Source organism: Macaca nemestrina, chromosome 8 (genome assembly GCF_043159975.1).
Source record: "Macaca nemestrina isolate mMacNem1 chromosome 8, mMacNem.hap1, whole genome shotgun sequence".
NCBI lineage: Eukaryota > Metazoa > Chordata > Mammalia > Primates > Cercopithecidae > Macaca > Macaca nemestrina.
In genome coordinates this window covers 14424044-14443746 of record NC_092132.1, presented here as the reverse complement: position 1 = coordinate 14443746, position 19703 = coordinate 14424044, and the positions used below count along the sequence as shown (strand labels likewise).

Sequence of the window (19703 nt, the reverse complement as noted above, 5' to 3'; positions counted from 1 at the left end):
ATTCATATGTTGGAGGGGCTTCTGAGTGTGGCAGCCTCTCAGAGAACAAGAATCTACCCAGAGTCCTAGGTATGGGGTTGACTGGGGTCTGCTAGGACATCTTAGCTGTTCTACTTTATGACCCAGGATGTCTACCCTAATATGTAAAGGTCTGGGTTGTGAATAACAGACCCCATAGGCTGACCCCAAGGCCCAGAAACAAACCACTGGCTCTGTGGTCAACATAGAGTAACACACACAAATTATGATCATAGGTGGCCTGTTGGGATGCCTCCAGACCACATGGTACTTCTGGCACTCTCTGTACCATTTAAGTTTAGTTGTAATTTTCTGCCTTTGTAATTCCCTCCCTCCCTCCTTCCCCCCCTCCCTCCCTCCCTTCCTTCCTTCCTCCTTCCTTCCTCTTCCTTCCCCCTTCCTTCCTTCCCCCTTCCTTCCCCCTTCCTTCCCTCTCCCTTCCCCTTCCTTCCTTCCTTTATTCCTTCCTTCCCTTTCCTTCCTTCCCCTTCTTTCCTCCCTCCCTTCCCTCTCCTTCATTCCCCTTCCTTCCTTCTTTCCCCTTCCTTCCTTCCTTCTTTCCTTCCCTTTCCTTCCTTCCTTCCTCCCTTCTCCTTCTCTCCTTCCTTCCCCTCCCTTCTTTCCTTCCTTCTTTCCTTCCTTCCCCTTCCTTCCTTCTTCCTTCCTTCCTTCCCCTTCCTTCCCCTTCCTTCCTTCTTCCTTCCCCTTCCTTCCTTCTTCCTTCCTTCTTCCTTCCTTCCTTCCCCTTCCTTCCTTCTTCCTTCCTTCCTTCCCCTTCCTTCCTTCTCCTTCCTTCCTTCCTTCCCCTTCCTTCCTTTCCTCCTTCCTTCCTTCCTCTTCCTTCCTTCCTTCTCCTTCCTTCCCGTTCCTTCCCTCCTTCCTTCCTTCCTCTTCCTTCTCCTTCCTTCCCCTTCCTTCCTTCCTTCCCTCCCTCCTTCCTTCCTTCCTTCCCTCCCTCCCTCTCCTTCCTTCCTTCCCTCTCCTTCCTTCCTTCCTTCCTTCCTTCCTTCCTTCCTTCCTTCCTTCCTTCCTTCCTTCCTTCTTTCCTTCCTTTGCTCCTTCATTTCCTCCCTCCCCACCTCTTTCCTTAATGCAGCAAACACTGTTTGAGAAAGAACTCTGCCTGCTAATGGAGATAACAGTGCATTCTGCTACAGGATTTTACAAATAAGCTAGGAGAAATGCATAGAGAAGGAAGAGATAAGGGCAAATGGAAAACGGATAGAAGGAAAGGTGAAAAGGAAGAAAAGGAGGAGAAAGAGGGAGAAAGAAATGAGGAAGGTGTAAAGATGAAAAAGAGGCAGAGGAGGGAGCAGGAAAGAGGACTGGGAAACAGAAAATATAAGGGGAGAAGGAAAGGCAGAAAAGGGGAAGAAGAAAAAGGAAAGAAGACGAGGCAGAAGAAGGAAAACAGGCCTCTTGAGTACTTTCTATGGCCCTTCAGCCAGTCTTGTTTATTTAGAGCTGGTAGAGATATATCTATGTCCAACTCTCACCAAGGGGAGCTCGTAAATAAATACCTCTGGGTAGGAGCAGATATCTGTAAACACAGCTGAGGAATTGAAAGTCAGGTTCTTCAAGGGTATCGACTTGTCAAAATCACACCACAGCTGCGGATTAAAAAAAAGAACAACAAAAACAAAAACAGGAACAACAAAGTCAGTGTGAGTGCCGGAAATGGAGCAGTGTGCTATCAGTGGCCGTGCTTCAGCACGGGTAGACTGAACCCTAGAGGGGACTTGAAGTCAGAATGGAAGTGCCAAAGTGCCAGCTTTGATTTCTCTTATTTAAAAAACAAGTGCTTGCTCAGAAACAGCTTCCGTAAGCCAGTCATGAAAGTAAGTTTAGACTGCTCTGTTGGCCCCATCATTTGGGGTCACTGGAGTGTGCTTGTGGAGCTCAGAAGAGAAAGCCAGATGGCAGGAGAAGAGGTCTCGGGTAAACTCACAGCCTGTCTCCAGATCAACAGCTGGGAGGACATGGAGAATCTGAAGGGGTACATTTTCCAGAAAGATTCTTAGCATTGGGGTGATGGGCATTCCCTAGGACAGAAGTTGCTGCAGGAGATTTTGTGGTATTAGGAAAAGAGTAACTAGCATTGGCCAAATGCCTCCTCTGTGCCAGACACTTTGTACAAAAAAGCCTCACAATCACCTTGTGATGTAGCTGCTATTTTTAATCCCCATTTTACAATGGAAAAGTATGAAACTCTGAGAAGTAAAGTAACTTGTCCAGGGTCACAGAGCTCTGGTGGATCTGAGATTTGAACACAGGTCTATCTGACTCCAAAGCCTCTGATCTTCCTACCACACTACCCATGGAGGCACAGTTGGCCCCAGAGGTAACCCTGACCTAGAGTCATTGGGCTTACTTACAAATTCTGCACCCCTGAAATATCTAATTTGTTATCAAGACTTAATTTGAGGTCCTGGCTACTTCTCTGCAGCCTGTGATCAGTTGATCCCATGTACTTCCATTTCAGTTATCATAATCTATAACATATTCATTAGATGATGAACTAAATTAGATGATAATTTTCCTTTTCCTCTTTTCCTTTATCCATAGAGCCTTCACTAGAAGGACAACCACAGAACTTAAGTAATTACTGGGCCAAATTGGACAGTGATTTCAGGCAGTCTAGCCCTCTAAGTCACAGGCCAACAATTGTGGGAGTCCATAGCTTGGGTCCCTGAACACTTGGGGACCCTCGCTCAGGCCCAAAGGACAGAGTGATGGATTCAACCACATGACAATGCCTCAACTAGCCTCTCTCAACATGCCAAGTTTAAGACCTGGAACCAAACAAATCACCTCAAAAATCTAACTGCCTGAGTCATGGACAACACAGACTACTTGTAAAAGCACAGAAAATACCTATAACTACCATGGTACAATTCTCAAGAGAAAATGAAACCATGACAATGTGGATCATCAAATTAAACAGTGATAAATATCATGGCAGTTGGAAATTCATCTGAGTTCTATGTGTCACGTGAAATACAAACTCTTAGAAAGTCATAGGCGAGATACTCAGCTTTCCTGAAATGCAGTTTCATCATCCATTAAATGGGGACAATAATACCTACCTGTACCACATAGTAGGTGCTCAATAAATGGCAGCTATTTCATTTCCATTTCCCCCACCCCACTCCCACTCCCAGAGATACAATTTAGCATATTAGAAGGGCGAGGGTCATGGAGTCAGACAGAACTTATTAGCAAGTTATTTCATGTCTCTGAGCCTCAGTTTCCTCAGCCATAAAGTGGGGATAATGAAACTTACCTCACGGGGTTTATGTGAGGATTAAATATGAAAAATATGTAAAGGTCCTCCTTCAGCGCATGGCACATAGCAGGTAGGTACTGATACTTGATAAATGGTAACTCTTATTTACAATGTAATTGGCCACTGACAATATGGAAATTGAAGGGCTTTTGGAACTCCTTTGGAGAAAATAACCTATTCCGCTGGGAAATAGACAATTTTCCAACAGTAAAATGCACAGTTTTGGCAGTAGCCACATCTTTGTTATCTGTCCCTAAGCTTGGGGCTAGACCAGGCACATAAAGGTAACTGGTACCAAGGAAGGGTAATGCAGGAAGCTGCAGGCTCCATAAACTTCATGCTCAACTGCACACTAGACACCAGAAGGTTGGTGGATGTGGGATGCTTACGATATTTAAGATGGCGCCCAGGAAATTAATCAAGATGGATGCAAAGATGATGACGTTCCGGGCCAAATAGGTCTCATTAATCCAACAGCAAGTTTTCCGGAGGATGAGGGGCAAGCACTTATAATCCTCTGCTGTGGTGATGAGGACCAGAGCCGAGTGCAGCATAATCAGAATGGAGAACTGGATGGTCATTGGCATCACTCTGCAGGGAAACACAGAATGTTGGATCATTGGCATCAATTGTCTGAGCAACACTGAAATTCTATTCCTGGTCTCCCTTTCCCATCCCTTGCATGGGACAATTCTTTGAAAGGTCTGTTTGTCCAAGAAAAAGGTTATGAGCAGGAGAGATTTTTAAAAATTACACTCATCCCGAGAGCACTCTCTCTATTGAGAAACTTTGCAAAAAACAGAATATTTGGCCTGATGTATTGCTCCTGCCCACTTTTCCCCTCTTCTTTTATTATTAATTTTTGTCACTAGACAACTGCTGTCATGGCAACACACCACTCTAGTTTGGTATCAACACTCTGGTTGTGGGATGAACCCACATACCCTTTCCCTTTCAAGGTGGGGTTTATGAAACTTTCTCCCTCCATCTATCCTGATAACAAGAATTGGATTTGGCATTGGTTTTAAGTTGCTCAGTTTGGTTCCTGGTTACTGTGGTTTTCATGGACTATACCATAAGTTATTTGAGACATGGGTAAGGAGAACTCATCCTTGTCCAAGGTATCAGCATTGCTCTCGAGTTTACATCTTGAGTTTCAAGCTCTCATCAAAACTCTGTCCCATGGTAGCCTGTGTCGGTTGGACACCTGTGCTTGGTGTCAGGATGCTTAGTAAGTCTGTGATCTAAAACTCCATCTCTGGAGGCATCTTTAACTCCTGTCTCTCCTATCAACCTATTTATCACCATGCATGCTGCTTCTCCTTGGGAATTAACTGTTCTCAACTCTGTGTCTAGTCATTCATGTCTTACACTGGCAGCTCTAATTTTTTCATCTCTATTTCAGTCAGCAAACTTATGCAGGTGTTAAAGGGTACCTTGAGAGAAGTGGTGGGAGAGTTTATATCTGCTCCTTTTTCTATAAATTGAGGTGTATTCATCTGCATTTAATATCTTCCATTGGCCAGTGCTACATAAATATGTGTTTAGCAAATAAAGTTGAACTCACCTTCTTTTCCTAACACTATCTCTTACTATCCTCCTCCTTAAACTTCTTATGTAATATTAATAACAGTAGTATAAATAATGTATTGAGTTCTGATTATGTGTTAGCTACTATGCTGAGCATTTTATATATAATATCTCATTTCCATTCCTTAGAATAAACCAAAGAGGTCTTTTTATCTCTTTTTTTTCCAGATGAAGATTCAAGGCTCAGAGGGAAGAAATCTCCCAGCCATCATATAGTTGGTCAGTGTTAGAGCCAGAATTTAAAGTCCACTCTGCTATACCATTCTGATATTCTAATCACTTTGGTAGGTAATAGATCTCCCGTGTTTGCATTAATCTTTTTTGCTTTTATGGTTTCATCATAATATTTATTCATTCAACAAGTCTTCTTCCTGGGTATACAGTGGTAGGCATCAGGGGTACTGGGGCCAAAGACACATCTTCCTCATCTAGGTGATCACAATTGAGAGAGGAATATAAATATGCAAATGATAAACTATTTATATACTATGCTAGGATCTATAAAGAGTTATAAACAAACATCAATTGAAAAATAGGAAAGGGAATCAAGGGAGGCTTCATAAAAGAGGTAACATTGGGTTAGGCTGTGAAGGTTAAAGAGAAGGCTTGCAGATAGGGAAGAGCAGGGAGCACGAGCAAAACATCAGAAGAATGGGAGTGACCAGTGTCTTCAAAGTTTCCCAATAACCCAGGCAGTGTGGCTGTGCTCAGGAGCTTTGTCCTGTAGGCAATGTGCGGAAGGAAGTAATCAAATCTGTGTGTTTGAAAGACAACTGTGGTGGGAGGTGGAGGATGAAGTGAAGAGGAAACGTGTTTAGCAGATTTAAATAGTTGAGGCATGAGTTAATGAGGGAGGAACACAGGACCAGTATGATAATTGGAGAATGCAGGGAAAGATGTGGAGGTATATTAATATGTGGTTTGTATGTATGTGTAGGGGGTATTTGAGAGAGGGAAGTCATTAAGGATGTCACTAATGTCTTTCCGTTGTAACTGGGTAAGTGCAGGAAAAGAAGCTAGTCTGTACAGGAGATAAGTTGATAAAGTTGATTTTGGACACAATGCATGTTTGGTACTTGTGGATCATTCAGTTACAGATATACAGATGTCCAGGCAGTGAGGGACAATTGAGGAACTCTAAGGCTGGAGGGAATAGGTGGTGATTGAAGATCGAGCAATGGAAGCATCTGCCCAAGGATAGTGTGTACAGCAAGAATCAAGAGGACCCAAGATGAGCTGTGGGAGATGTTAATGGGCTGGAAGAAGAGAAGGCAGCAAAGGGAATTTACGAAATGTGGTTAGATAAGCAGGAGAGCAGGAGTGCATGGCATTGTGGCAGCAGCAGGGGGGATAAGAAATTCACAAGGAAAGAGTAATCAAGAATGTCAATTTCCTCTGCATGGTGAAGCTACCTTAAGACTGTAAAGTGACTCTTCCCACAGCTTCAGCTATTGTTGGTAGAGGTTTTGTTTTGTTTTTCACTGGCAAAGTTTTGATTTTATGGATCACCTTGACAAGAAATCTCTGTAGGAATTCTATATAAGAACAGAAGGTTGGTGCATCAGTGAGTTCCCAGAGGGCTCTAGGCAGATGGGAAACTTCCCTCCAAGCAGGCTGGAAAAACACTCCCTGACAACATGCCATTATTTCTGGGCACCAGGGGAGATAAATGAAAGGGAATGCAGGTGGATCATTTCATCAGGAAGTCCCATGAGAGAGGGGGCCAATTGCAAGCCTCATATGGCTCAGTCACAGGAGGCAACCAACCAGGACAAAAATGTCTCTTTTCAAAGTGTGAGGCAGAAGCAAACCAGGGAAAGGCAGGTTTGACAGATGCTCAGCTGGAGCCTCAAATTCTTACATGGCCACCACTGCCTGTGGACCTCCGCATGGCATACAGGGCCTTGAGTGTCTGCTCTTGGCTCTTTCCTGCCTTTTTTTTTCCTCCCTCACCCTTCTGCACCCCATGGTCTGGGCAATGTTGAACTATGTGCAGTCTGCCCCCAGTGCTATGCACCTTCTTCTGCCTTATGGGCACTTAACATGGCATGTCCTGTTCTTCATGTAAGGCTCAGCTTTCCTTTGGATTCTTCCATGACACCTGGCATAGGGCTGAATACACAGAAGGTGCTCAATAAGTATTCATTGACTTATGCTTTTTCTGGGAAGAGAAGACTCTGCTCCTCCCCTCAGCAGCCTTCATAGGGAAGAAGACTTCCACCTACATGCCCAGACTATTCCTCTGCCTGCTCACTGTGTTTCTCCAAGGAAGGAGGAAGGGCGAATCCAGAAACTGTCAGAGGTGCTCAGTGGACCTCATTTTCCTTGGAGGGCAGGGTCATTGTTAAAGGTCAGTGTTTATGCATAGTTCAGATGCTTATATTCTCCTCCTCTTCAATCCACTGAGACGACAAGGAAGCCAGAGCCTTGATCTACCCTATGGGAGGAGGGCTGACCATCTTTTCTCTTTGGCCGGGGTATCTCTGCCTTTAAAGAAGAAAGCCCAGGTTGGCTTAACCCTGGCTCTGGGCACAGATGGCACCTTCTCAGGTCTGCCTCATTCACCTTTGGCACTGGTGGGTGTGCGCTGGTTTGTTCTTTGGCAGCATCATAGTGGAAGATCTCACACCAGAGTTTAATGGTGGGATCTGAAGGCCAGCAGAGAAGAGATTCAGGATGGAGGCCATGTGGTCTCTTGACTTTAGCCACATTTTGTATACCAGCTTTTATCATAGTTTTGCATAGGCTACCTGGGCAATTGTTTGGAAATTTATAAAATTGATGTTTTTTTTTTCCCCATTTCGTGATTGAACTTTTGTGTAATCTTTGGCATGATGGGGAGTTCATCAGGGTATCTGCAGGGCTGTGTGGGAGGATTTGCACACAGAACTCACCTGAGTGCCTGACACAGTTTTAAATGACTTTCTTCTTGGTTTGCTGTAAAAGGGAAAGGGAGGTGAAAAACAGGCAGTGTGCTCCAGTGGCAAGAGCAAAGCCTTAAATGTTTGAACCTATAGTTCTGAAGCATAACTAGTAGTGCGGTCATGGGCAAGGTAATTGATTCCTCTGAGAATTACTTTTTAACCTGTAAAACCGGGATTTTTTTAAGCCTACGTTTTAAAGGAGGCTCTGAGATTAAACGACGTCATAAAGTAGTATAATACACATTTAAAGAAATGTTAGTTCTCTTTCTCTATTCATCATGAAATTCAGGATATCAAAGGCACATTAAAGTTCTATGGCAAGGGTATTAATTACAAGAATAGCTTTTAAAGCAAAGGTATTAGCACTGTATATTAAATTTCTCTGGAAATCTCTGCGGCAGTTCCTCAGCATTCATTTATTTCTTTACATGTAAACATTATAACATCAGATTGCACATTTTATCTAATTATAGAGCCACTCAGGCGTCCAGGAGTTCTGAATTTGCTTTTGCATTGTTGGTGTGCATAAGAGGCAAGGAAAGCTTTCATTTCTGAAATCGAGTCTCAAAAGGAATGACAGGCTTTGCAAAGTTCTATCCAAATCATTTCTAGACATTAAGTCCTAATTATTCTCTGCAGTCTGTCTTTAAAATGGTTTGTATTGATATTGTGATTTGACATTTGCTGGGAAGGCAGGAATCAGTGGGATGAGTGAACAGCCTATAGCAGCTTGCGGTGCAATAGGAAACAAAAACTCAGGTTATACTGAAAGATGGCACTTGGACAACACTTTAGAATCTACAGACTCGATGAGTGCAATAGTGTATTTGATCCTTGCAGCAACCCTGAAGAAAGATATTCTTAGCCCTTTCAACAGATGAAGATACTGTGACTCCAAAAGGGAATTTACCAGAAATAGGCTTGGTTAACTTAATTTTTACTGCAGTCTTGGCAAGTGAGCATTATCATTCCCATTTTACAGATGAGGAAACAGAGGTTTCAGAGAGGTTAAATATATACATATAGGTAGTATAACGCACAGAAAATAATAAGACCCAGTGCCTGCCTCTTTCCTTCCTCCTTCCCTCCCTCCCTCCCTTCCTTCCCTCTTTAGGTCACTATCTCTCTCTCTTTTCCCCTTCCCTCCCTCTTCCTGCGTCCCTGTCTCTCTTTCTGCATCTTTCTCTCTCTCTCATCACCACATGCAAACCAGATACATTGTTCTATAGTCACAAGAAGTATTTTCTAGTCTTTCCTTTGTTTACCCTTCTTGGAGAGGAACATCTGTGGGCATGTGGAAATTAAAGGAAAGAGCTGGGTAAGCACTGTCTCTCTCTCTCTCTCTCTCTCTCTCTTTTTTTTTTTTGCCAGAGTCCATTAATTTTTGCTTTGAGGGCTAAGAATTAGCTGTGGTCATATGAGTAGAGACTGCCTCATCTGCCAAAAAAATCCATGACAGAAGAAATGCGAGTGAAAAGCACCCACCATCTGTTCAGTTGCAAAGCATCAAACAGAAACAAAATGAGTTGGAGAGGGAACCAGCACGTATTAAAGAAAGCGTTTGCTGTGTCTGGGGTAAATGGGCCACCCAATTCCCACAGCATATGGATTGTCTGGTCAGAGTTCAGCTTCCTTCATTGTCAGGATTTTTCTCTTCACTAGGTGAGGTTGGGGTGTGGGCTGTATTTCAGTTATGGGCTTCACCTTGAATTCTAGAGTCAGAGACTCCTTCTGACTAGCTGCTGCGTGAGGGTCCAGGTCTTTTCCCCCTGAACCCCAGGAACTAGGGCATCAAGGCTTGCTCCCCTCCCCTGCCCCCATCACACCAACTGGAAAGAAATCCTGTCCAGGCCAGCTGGGAAGCCTGAGGCTCGTTTCTCGTGGAGGACAGTGGCCCCTTCTCCTGTCCAGTGCCAAGTACAGATCCTCGGGCTCATCCTGGTCTTCTCCATCTCTCTCATCCCCCACATCCAGTCAGTCACTGTGAACCATCAACTCTCTGCCCTAAATATCTTAAAAATTCTTCCTCTTCTGTCCACCCTTCTTCCCACTCTCTTGTCCTTATTATTTCTTGCCAGATTTTTTTTTTCAATTGCCTCCTAATTGGTCATCCCAAATCCAGATCTCACTCCCACCTCTCCACCATCCCCATTCATGATGATCCTTCTAAACATGAATCTGATCACATCATCTCTTTCATTAAAAATGCTTCAATAAAGACTCCTCTGCCAACCAGTTACACTCCTTAAAGAGCTTCACAACTTCTACCCTCCAGAATGCTCTATTCCCAGCCCTTCCTCCCCTTAATTTTTCTCAGGCTTTTCCATGACCTGGTGAGCTCCTTTAGGAGCCAGGTGAGCTGTCACTGTCATCTCCTCTGGGAAGCCTGCTCCAGAGGCAAAAGGATTACTTTTGCCTCACCACAACTCCTGCACATTGAATCCCAGCTTACACCTTGCCCATCACAATAGTCATCACCCCATATGATAGCTGTTCGGCTAATTGTCTTTTAGCCCTACTAGATGATCAGCTTTATGATGGCAGAGACCCTGACTGTATATCCCCACTCTTCAGCACAAACTGTCACACTGATGTTTGTCGCGTTTTTGCTGGGAATGTCAACACCTTGAGCTCCAGGAGTCCAGAGGAAGCAACAGACACGGCCATGCCCTTCTCGCCTACCACCTTCCCATCAACAAGAGTGACTAGAGGAGCCCAGCAGATTTGGCTGAATCTTGCAAGGCCCCACCAACACTCACAGCTCACCACCCTAAGGTGCCTTCTCTCAGGACCCTAGTCCTCACAGGCTCTTAGGCAGTCAAGAAACTCATTCTTTCCTCGTATTCTCTGGTACCCTTCTTCTGATTTATTAATTGGATAGCTATAAATATCTACATACATAGCATATACATGTCTACCTATATGTCTACCTTCGTAGTATATGAGGAGCTATGTATGTAGTATATACACCTGGACAGATACATATATATTCTTTATGCCTTAGTCTAATTTCACCAGAGTATACAGTCCAGGAGGGCAGGGATTTTGTTCTTGTAATCTTTTTTTGTTTGGAGATTTATTCCTAGTGTTTGGAACAAGTCTGGAACATAATAACCATCAGTGGCTATTGGTGAGAGGACTCCTAGTCCACATTTGGCAACAGTAGGTAGGCCTCCCCCCACATTAATAACTTTAAAAACGGTAAAATGAAGCATAAAGAAAACCACACAAAAGTACAGCTTAATTTGTTCTTATAAAGTGTCTGCCTTTGTAATGACCATCAATTCCTGACATAGAACTTTGCAGGGCACACCAAAAGCCCATCCCTGAGCCCTGAGTCATAATCCTCTCTCTCAACCTCAATTAATCACTTTCCATTTCCATTTCTTTATAGTTTTATCCTTTCTTTATAGACACTACAGTTTAGTCTCACCCATTTTTATTAAATCTGATTTGTCTTTTAAATCTTAAAATCTGTAACTTCTCTCTTTATCCTTTTATCTTCCTTACAATGTATTTATTGAAAAACACATGCCTCTGACCCATAGCATTTCTCACTCTCTGGATTTTACTGGTGTGTACATATTCAACATTCTCTGTCCTCTATAATTCCTGAAAACTGGAAGCTGGATTCAAAGGCCTGATCAAATGTAGGTTTGATCCCACTGGTAAGACCATAGGTGGTATTGTGTGCCCCCACCGGGAGGTATGATTGTCTCTCTTATTTGTGTTGATAGCATCCTCTGATGCTCAGTTTGTAGATCCATTAATTCATTATGGGTTGGAATATGATGATATTTTAATTCTTTTATTTCTTTAAAATGTTTTAGCTAGGATATCATAAAATTCTTTTATGATATTTCCCCTCACTTACTATTTAGTGATCTTATGGTACAGTCCATACAGAAAAGACACTTGTTTCTCTCACTTTTTTACAAGTTTTCTAGATAATCAGCCAGTTCCCTATCATCCACTAAAGACTACAAACTTAAAAAAATCATTACAAACTCATAATGCTAAATAAATTTGCTGGGTTTTCATAAGTGTTTTAATAATTATCCCTGTTACAGCTCAAATTATTCCATCTTTGGACAGTGGGAACTTCTATAATGTGGCTCCTGGGTTCTTTTGACATGATCCTAATAGTGTTTGATGACATCCTTGCTTTCTTGTAGGACAAGATGTTCTAGGCTTGTCTAGCATATTTCCTGCTCCAGTCCTAAAATTAGCCATATCTCCAATTTTTTTTTTTAAAACAGAGATATTACTTCAAGACCACAATCTAGCCCTGGGGTATGCTCATAGATGCAGAGCTGGTCATTCTTTCTAAATCTTCCCATAGGTGTTTCTCCAGTCCAGGATATCATCTTCCATTTAATTAGTTGTTATGTCTTCTTAGGTGCCTCTTTGCTGTGACATTTTCTCAGACCTCCCTTGGTTTAAATGACTTTGACAGTTTTGAGGAACACTGGTGAGGTGTTTTGTAAACTGTCCCTCAACTAAGATTTGTCTGAAATATTCTTCATGATTACATTATGGGTTTGGGGAGGAAGATCACAGAGGTTATGTGCCATAGTTACTAGATCCCATCAACATAACTTATCACTATTGGTGTTAACCTTTATCCCCTGGCTGAGGTAGTATTCATAAGGTTTCTCCATATTTGCCCCCTGTACTTAGTTTACTCTTTGGAAGAAAATCACTTTTGCTGTTGCCCATACTTAAGGAGTGGGGAGTTAAGTTCCTCCTCACTGAGGGTGGATTATCTTCACAAAATGTGTAGACTTTCTCTGCATGGGAGACATACCATTAATTTATATTAATATGGACTGGTGGATATTTATTTTATATTGTAGATTATAAATAAATGCTACATTGTTTATTTTGTTCCTCAATTTATTCCAGCTTTAGCCCTTGGGGGCTCTTTTGTTGGCTCCTGTGTCCCTTTGAAATACTCCCATTATCATGTATATGTGTGTGTGTGCATGTGTATGTATGTATGTTTTAACACATTCTTATTTTCTGGCCCTATGAGATAGCCAAGGCGAATCTTGTGTATTTCCTGCCCCACTGTTAGAATCAGACAGTTCTCCAAGGATCCTTGGTTCCTTTTATTGGATATTGGCATTAGAAACCAAGATGTGAGTGGTAGATGTGCTCATTACCACTGAGGTGTCATTGTTTCCAGGCCCTCTCCAATGACAAAGAAAGGAAATGTATGTGTATATTCCAACCTGTGCATATAAACATATCTATAAATATTCCTACATGTAATCATCTCTACCTATATTAAGCTATGCATGAGTTCATACAGATGTCTCCAACTGTAATCCATTACCACAAGGATCTTTCTAACTTTCTCCCTTCGCTTGTATGTAAACTTCATTCCAACAATGAGAAAACTGACTCCCACCATCTGCCATTCATTTACACAATTGTTTAGTTCCAGTATACACATAAAGGTGTTGCAAATTCTTAATCCATGCCTCAGTGGGAAATTCCTATATCAACTAGAGTACAGTGCTTAAATGCAGTTTATCTTGCCTTTAATCCTACAAACTTCTCTCATTTTCAAAGCTACTTAGTACACCGTTTTACCCCCCACATCCCCTTCAGGGAGGTTGCTTCATACACTTTTAACACAGATTCTTTTGTCACAGTCTGATTCCATCATGGGATCCCCTAAACTCCTAAATAAAATGTTTTGAAGCCTGTATATGTTAAAGTTCATTCTCTGTGCTGTAAAGTTTTATAGATTTTGATACATGCGTAGTGTCAGGTATATACCATTACAGTACACCAAATGAACCACCTTAAAAAACATGCTGGACTTCATCTATTTAATTCTCCTTTCCCTCATTTCCCAAACTCCTCTCACCTAATGATCTATTTACCATTTCTATAGTTTTGTCTTTTCCAGAACATTATATAAATGGAATAATACATATAAAGCCTTTCAAACTGGTTTCTTTCACTTAGGAATATGGCATTTAAGGTTCATTGATGTTTTTGTGTGGCTGATATCTTGTTCCTTCTTATAGTGGAATCTTACTTCATTGTCTGGATATGCCACAGAGTTTTTGTTGTTGTTCCCTCCAGCAAATGGTATTGACAGTTATTTATTTATTTACTTATTTATTGATTTATATATTAGTCATTGTGCTGGGTATGTAGTGGTAGGTCATTGTTTTAATTTAAATTTCCCTTATGGCCAACGATGTTGAGCATTTTTCACATGCCTATTTGGTATCTGTGTATCTTGTTTGGTGAGTTGTTTGTTTAAATCTTTTGTCCATTTAAAAAATTGGATTGTTTTTTAATTGTTGAGTTTTAGGAGTTCTTTGAATATTTTGGACGCAAATCTTTTCCCAGGTACATATTTTACAAATATTTTCTTCTGGTCTGTGGTTTGTGTTTTCATTCTCAAAACAGTCTCTTCCATAGATCAGACATTTTAAATTTCAGTAAAGTCCAACTTATAAATTTTTTCTTTCATGGATCATAATTTTGGTGGTGTGTCTGAAAACTCATCACCAAATTCAAAACCAAAATTTTATTTATGTTTTCTTCCAGAAATTTTATACTTTTGCATCTAGGTATATAAACCATCTTGTGTTAATTTTTGTGAAGGTTTAAGGTCTGTATATAGGCTCAAGTTTTTGCATATGGATACCCAATTTTTAAATTTATTTTTAAATTTTACTTTAAGTTCTGGGATACATGTGCAGAATGTGCAGGTTTGTTAAATAGGTATACACGTGCCATGGTGGTTTGCTGCACCTATCAACCCGTCATCTAGGTTTTAAGCCCTGCATGCATTAGGTGTTTGTTCTAAAGCTCTCCCTTCCCTTGCCCTCCACCCCCGACAGGCCCCGGTGTGTGATGTTCCCCTCCCTGTGTCCATGTGTTCTCATTGTTCAACTCCCACTTATGAGTGAGAGCATGCGGTGTTTGGTTTTCTGTTCCCGTGTTAGTTTGCTGATAATTGGACATCCAATTTTACCAGTACCATTAGTTAAAAGGAATAGCCTTTCTCCATGGAAATTTCTTAGCATCTTTGCTGCAAATCAATTGATTATATTTGTATAGGTCTATTTTTGGGGGTTTCCTTTTGGTTCTATTGAGCGATGTGTTTATTCTTTCTTTAGCGTCATACTGTAGCTTTATAGTAAGTGTTGAAATGAGGTAGTGTGAATCCTCTAGCTTTGTTGTTATTCTTTTATGATATTGTGTTGGCTATGCTATATCTTTGTCTTTTCCTACAACCTTTAGCATTGGTTTGTTGATATCTATAAAATAGCTTGCTGAAGTTTTGACTGACAATGCATTGACCTATAGATCAAGTTGGGAAAAATTAACATCTTAACATTATCAAGTCTTCTAATCCATGAACACAGAATATTTCTTCACTTATTTACATCTTTGATTTATTTCATCAGTGTTTTGAAGATTTCTTTACACAGATCTTATACAAATTTTGTTAAATTTATATTTAAGTATTTCATTTTTGGTGCTATTGTAAATAATATTGTTTCTTTAATTTCAGTTTTCAAGTTAGATTGCTGATATAGAGGAAAACAATTGACTTTCATACATTGACATTGTATTCTGTGACTTGACTATATTTGTTTGTTAGTTTTAGAAATGTTTTGGTGGATCCTTTGGGATTTTCTGTATAGAAAGCCATGTCATTGGTGGATAAACATAGTTTTATTTCTTCCTTTCTGATATGTATGCCTTTTATTTCTTTTTGTTGTTTTGTTTCAATAGCTAGGACTTCCAAAATTATATTAAATACAAGTGGTGAGAATGTATTTTTGTTTTGTTTCTGATATTAAGGGGAAAGCTCCAGTCCTTTACCGCTAAAGATGATGTTATCTATAGCTTTTTTTTTTTTTTTTGGGGAGATATTCTTTATCAAGTTGTAGAAGTTCCCTTCTATTGCTAGTTTCCTGAGAGTTTTTAACATAAATGGACATTGAATTTTATCCAGTGCATTTCTTTGGCAATTGATATGATGATACAATTTTCCTTCTTTAACTTACTAATATGGTGAATCACTATTGTTTGATTTTAGAATGTTGAATAAACTTTGCATACCTGGGAGAAGTTCTGTTGGACCAGGGTGTATACTTCTTTTTACACATTGTGAGATTTCTTTTGCTAATATTTTTTGAGAGGTTTTATGTTTATGTTTATGAGATATTGGTTGGTAGTTTTCCTTTACTTCAGTGTTTTTGTTGGGTTTTTGTGTTAGGGTAATATGACCCAATAAAATGAATTAGAAATTGTCCCCTCTACTTCTATTTTCTAAGAGGTTATGGAGAAGTGGTATTGCTTTTTCTTTAAATATTGGTAGAATTCACCAGTGAAACGATTTGGGTCTGATGTTTTATTTCTTGTAAGTTTAAAAATTATTGGTTACCTTTATTAAATAGATATAAGGCTATTCAGATTGTCCTTTTCTTCTCATTGGAATGTAGATAGTTTGTGTCTTTCAACAAATTGGTCCATTGCATCCCAGCCATCAAATTTATGGACACAGAGTTGCTTGTAATATTATTTTCTTATTTAATGTCCATGGGATCACCAGTGAGAACCACTTTTTCATTTATGATGTTGGTAACTTGTGTCTTCTTTTATTTTGAGTAGCTTGGCTAGAGGTTTACCAATTTTACTGATATTGTCAGAGAACTAGATTTTAATTTTGTTGATTTTCTTTATTGTTTTCCTGTTTTTAGTTTTATTGTTTTTTGCCCTAATTGGTAGGATTTATTTTCTCCTTTTTGTTACAAGATTAAATTGCTTTTTGTTCTGTAGTTTCCCAAGGTAGAGGCTTAGATTGTTATTTAGATCTCTTTTCTTTGATAATATATGCATTTAATATAAATTTCCCTCTAAGCACTGCTTTCATGGCATCCCACAAATGTGGTAAGTTGTGTTTTCATTTTCATTTAGTTCAAAATATTTTTAAATGTCTCTTGAAATCTCTTCTTTCACTCACATTGATTGAAGAGTTTGTTATTTAATCTCCAAGTGTTTTGTAATTTTCTAGCTATCTTTCTATTATTGAAGTTTAACTCCACTGTGACCGGAGAACATACTTTATGTTATTTTTCCTCTTTTAAATTTATGAAGGTGTGTTATGACCCAGAATGGGGTCTACCTTCGTTACTGTTCCATGTGAGCTTGAGAAGAATGTGTTTTCTTCCACTGGGTGGAATAGTCTATTAGTATTGATTAGATAAGTTCAGGTTATCTATATCCATAATGATTTCCTGCCTACATGATGTGTTAATTACTGACAGAGGAATGTTGAAGTCTCCAACTATAATAGTGGGTTTATTTATTTTTCCTTTCAGTTCTATCGGTTTTTGCCTCATGTAGTTTGACATTATCTTGTTAGGCACATAAATGTTCATATTGCTAATTCTTCTTAGAGAATTGACTTTTTAACCACTATGTAATTTCCATTTTTATCTTTGACACTTTTCCTTGTTCTGAGTCTATTTGGTGTGAAATTAATATAGCTACTTAAGTTTTTTTTTGATTAGTGTTAGCATGGTATATTTCTTCATTTCTCTAACTTATTTGAGTCTATATCTATAGTGGGCTTCTTGTATACAACATCTATTTGGGTCTTTTTTTAATCCACTCTGACAAGCTCTGCTTTGTGATTGGTATATTGAGAACATTAACATCAAAAAATAATTAATTTTATGCTTGGTTTAACAGCCATCATCTTTGTAACTATCTTTTTCATCCACTGCATTTATTCTTTGTTCACCTTGTTTAACATTCTCTCTGATTTTGATTGAGCATTTTATATGATTTAATTTTATTTTTTTCTTAGCGTATCAATTATATTTATTTCTTTAAAAAACTTTTTCTAGTGTTTGCTCAAGAACTTATAATATGTATTTTAAATTAATGTAACTCAACCTTCATACTACTTCATGTGTAATGCAGTTACCTTAAAACAAAGCATTCCCAATTCCTTCCTTATGTCCCTTGTGACACTGCTGTTGTTCATCTCACTTTTATCCATATTTATAACCACCAAATACATTGTTAATATTGTTGCTTTAAACAAAAAATAATGTTTTAGATCAACTAAGATTAAGCTCAAAACATTTTACTTAACTTCATGTATTTTTTCTCTGATGCTCTTTCTTTATGGAGATCCAAGTTCTGATCTCTATTATTTTCTTGCTGTTTGAAGAAATTTTTCACATTTCTTACAGGGAATGTTGGCTAAAAATATAATTTTTTTTCTGAGAAAGTATTTCTTCTCTACTTATAAAGGATATAGAATTCTAGGTTGATGATTTTTCTTTCAATACTTTAAATACTTGACTCCATGCTCTTCTTGCTTACATGGTTTCTGACAAAAAGTCTGATGTAATTGTTATCTTTGTTCCTTTATAGGTAAGGCAATGTCCTTCCTTCTGGTAAGATGATGTCCTTCACTGTGGTATCCTTTAATATTTTCCCTTTGTCTTTCCTTTTCTGCAGTCTGAATACAATATCTTTCTTTTGATGTTTATCCTGGTTGGTTACTTTTATTTAACCAAAGTATTTAACCTTTAAAGTTCTGTGGTTCTGTGATTCTGTGGTTTGTTGTCTGTTATTAATTTTGGAACATTCTTAGCCATTATTACTTTAAATATTTATTTTGCTTAGTTCTCCTTTCTTCTCCTTTTGGTAATCTAATTATGCATATATTTCTTCTTTTGAAATTGTCCCAGAGTTCTTGGATGCTTTGACCCATGTTCCCTGCCCAACCCCCATTCACTTTTTTTCTTTACATTTCAGTTAGGGAAGTTTCTATTGACATGTCTTCAAACTTACTGATTATTTCCTTGGCCTTTCTGAGCCTACTGATGAGCCCATTGAAGGCATTCATTATTTGTTAGGTGTTTTTAAATTTTTATCCTTTCCTTTTATTTCCTTTGATTCGCTCAGAGTTTCGATCTCTGTTTATATTGCCCATTTTTTTCTTGAACATTGTCTACTTCTATTAGAACCTTTAATATATTAATAATAGTTATTAAAAATTCCCTGTATGATAACTTTAACACTGTTATATCTGAGTTTGATTCTGATGATTTCTTTGTCTCTTCTTTTTTTTTTTGGTATGCCTTGTAATTTTCTGTTGAAAACTGTTCATATTGTATCAGGTAATAGAAGCTGAAGTAAATAGATATTTTCTGTGAGGATTTATATCACTCCGGCTGGGAGTTAAGCTATGTTTAAGGTTTGCTATAGCTGTATGTTCCAGTAGCTTCAAATTCCTCTAGAGTATTAGTTTCCCCCCTTGATGTGGGCTTCCCTATGTACTCTTCCTCAGAAAGAATCTGTGTCTTGCAGTTCTTTCAGCTGTTAGTATCCATGGTTAGTATACAGGGTCATTGTTGGTGTGACGTTAAGGTATGGAGAAGAAGGCTCTGTCAATCTTTTTAATTTTCTTTTTGACTTAAAAAAATGATGTTCTTTCTTTCACTTTCTATCTCTCTCTCTCTCTCTCTCTTTTTTTTTTTTTTTTTTTTTGAGATGGAGTCTAGCTCTGTCACCCAGGCTGGAGTGGAGTGGCGCCATCTCAGCTCACTGCAAGCTCTGCCTCCCAGGTTCACGCCATTCTCCTGCCTCAGCCTCCCGAGTAGCTGGGACCACAGGTGCCCGCCACCATGCCCGGCTAATTTTTTATATTTTTAGTAGAGATGGGGTTTCACCGTGTTAGCCAGGATGGTCTCAATCTCCTGACCTCATGATCTGCCCGCCTCGGCCTCCCAAAGTGCTGGGATTAGAGGAGTGAGCTACCGCGCTCGGCCTCTATATCTCTTAAGTAAGTAATTTTTGCTGTGTTTATGTGCTGTATGTTCTCT

At 39.4% G+C, this 19703-nt stretch overlaps 1 protein-coding gene across 3 annotated transcripts in view; it reads right to left on the bottom strand.

Annotated features, from left to right (window-relative positions):
* LOC105492815 (adenylate cyclase 8) overlaps window positions 1-19703 on the bottom strand; it is a 268639-nt gene that overhangs the window by 63495 nt on the left and 185441 nt on the right. For 2 of the 3 annotated variants that reach the window (XM_011760072.2, XM_011760074.3), the window contains 2 exons: window positions 3694-3895; window positions 1539-1628 (listed from right to left, as the gene is read on the bottom strand). In XM_011760072.2, the coding sequence (XP_011758374.2) occupies window positions 1539-1628; window positions 3694-3895 (292 nt within the window). The remainder of the gene's footprint in view (window positions 1-1538; window positions 1629-3693; window positions 3896-19703) is intronic. The other variant, XM_011760073.3, reaches the window with a different exon arrangement.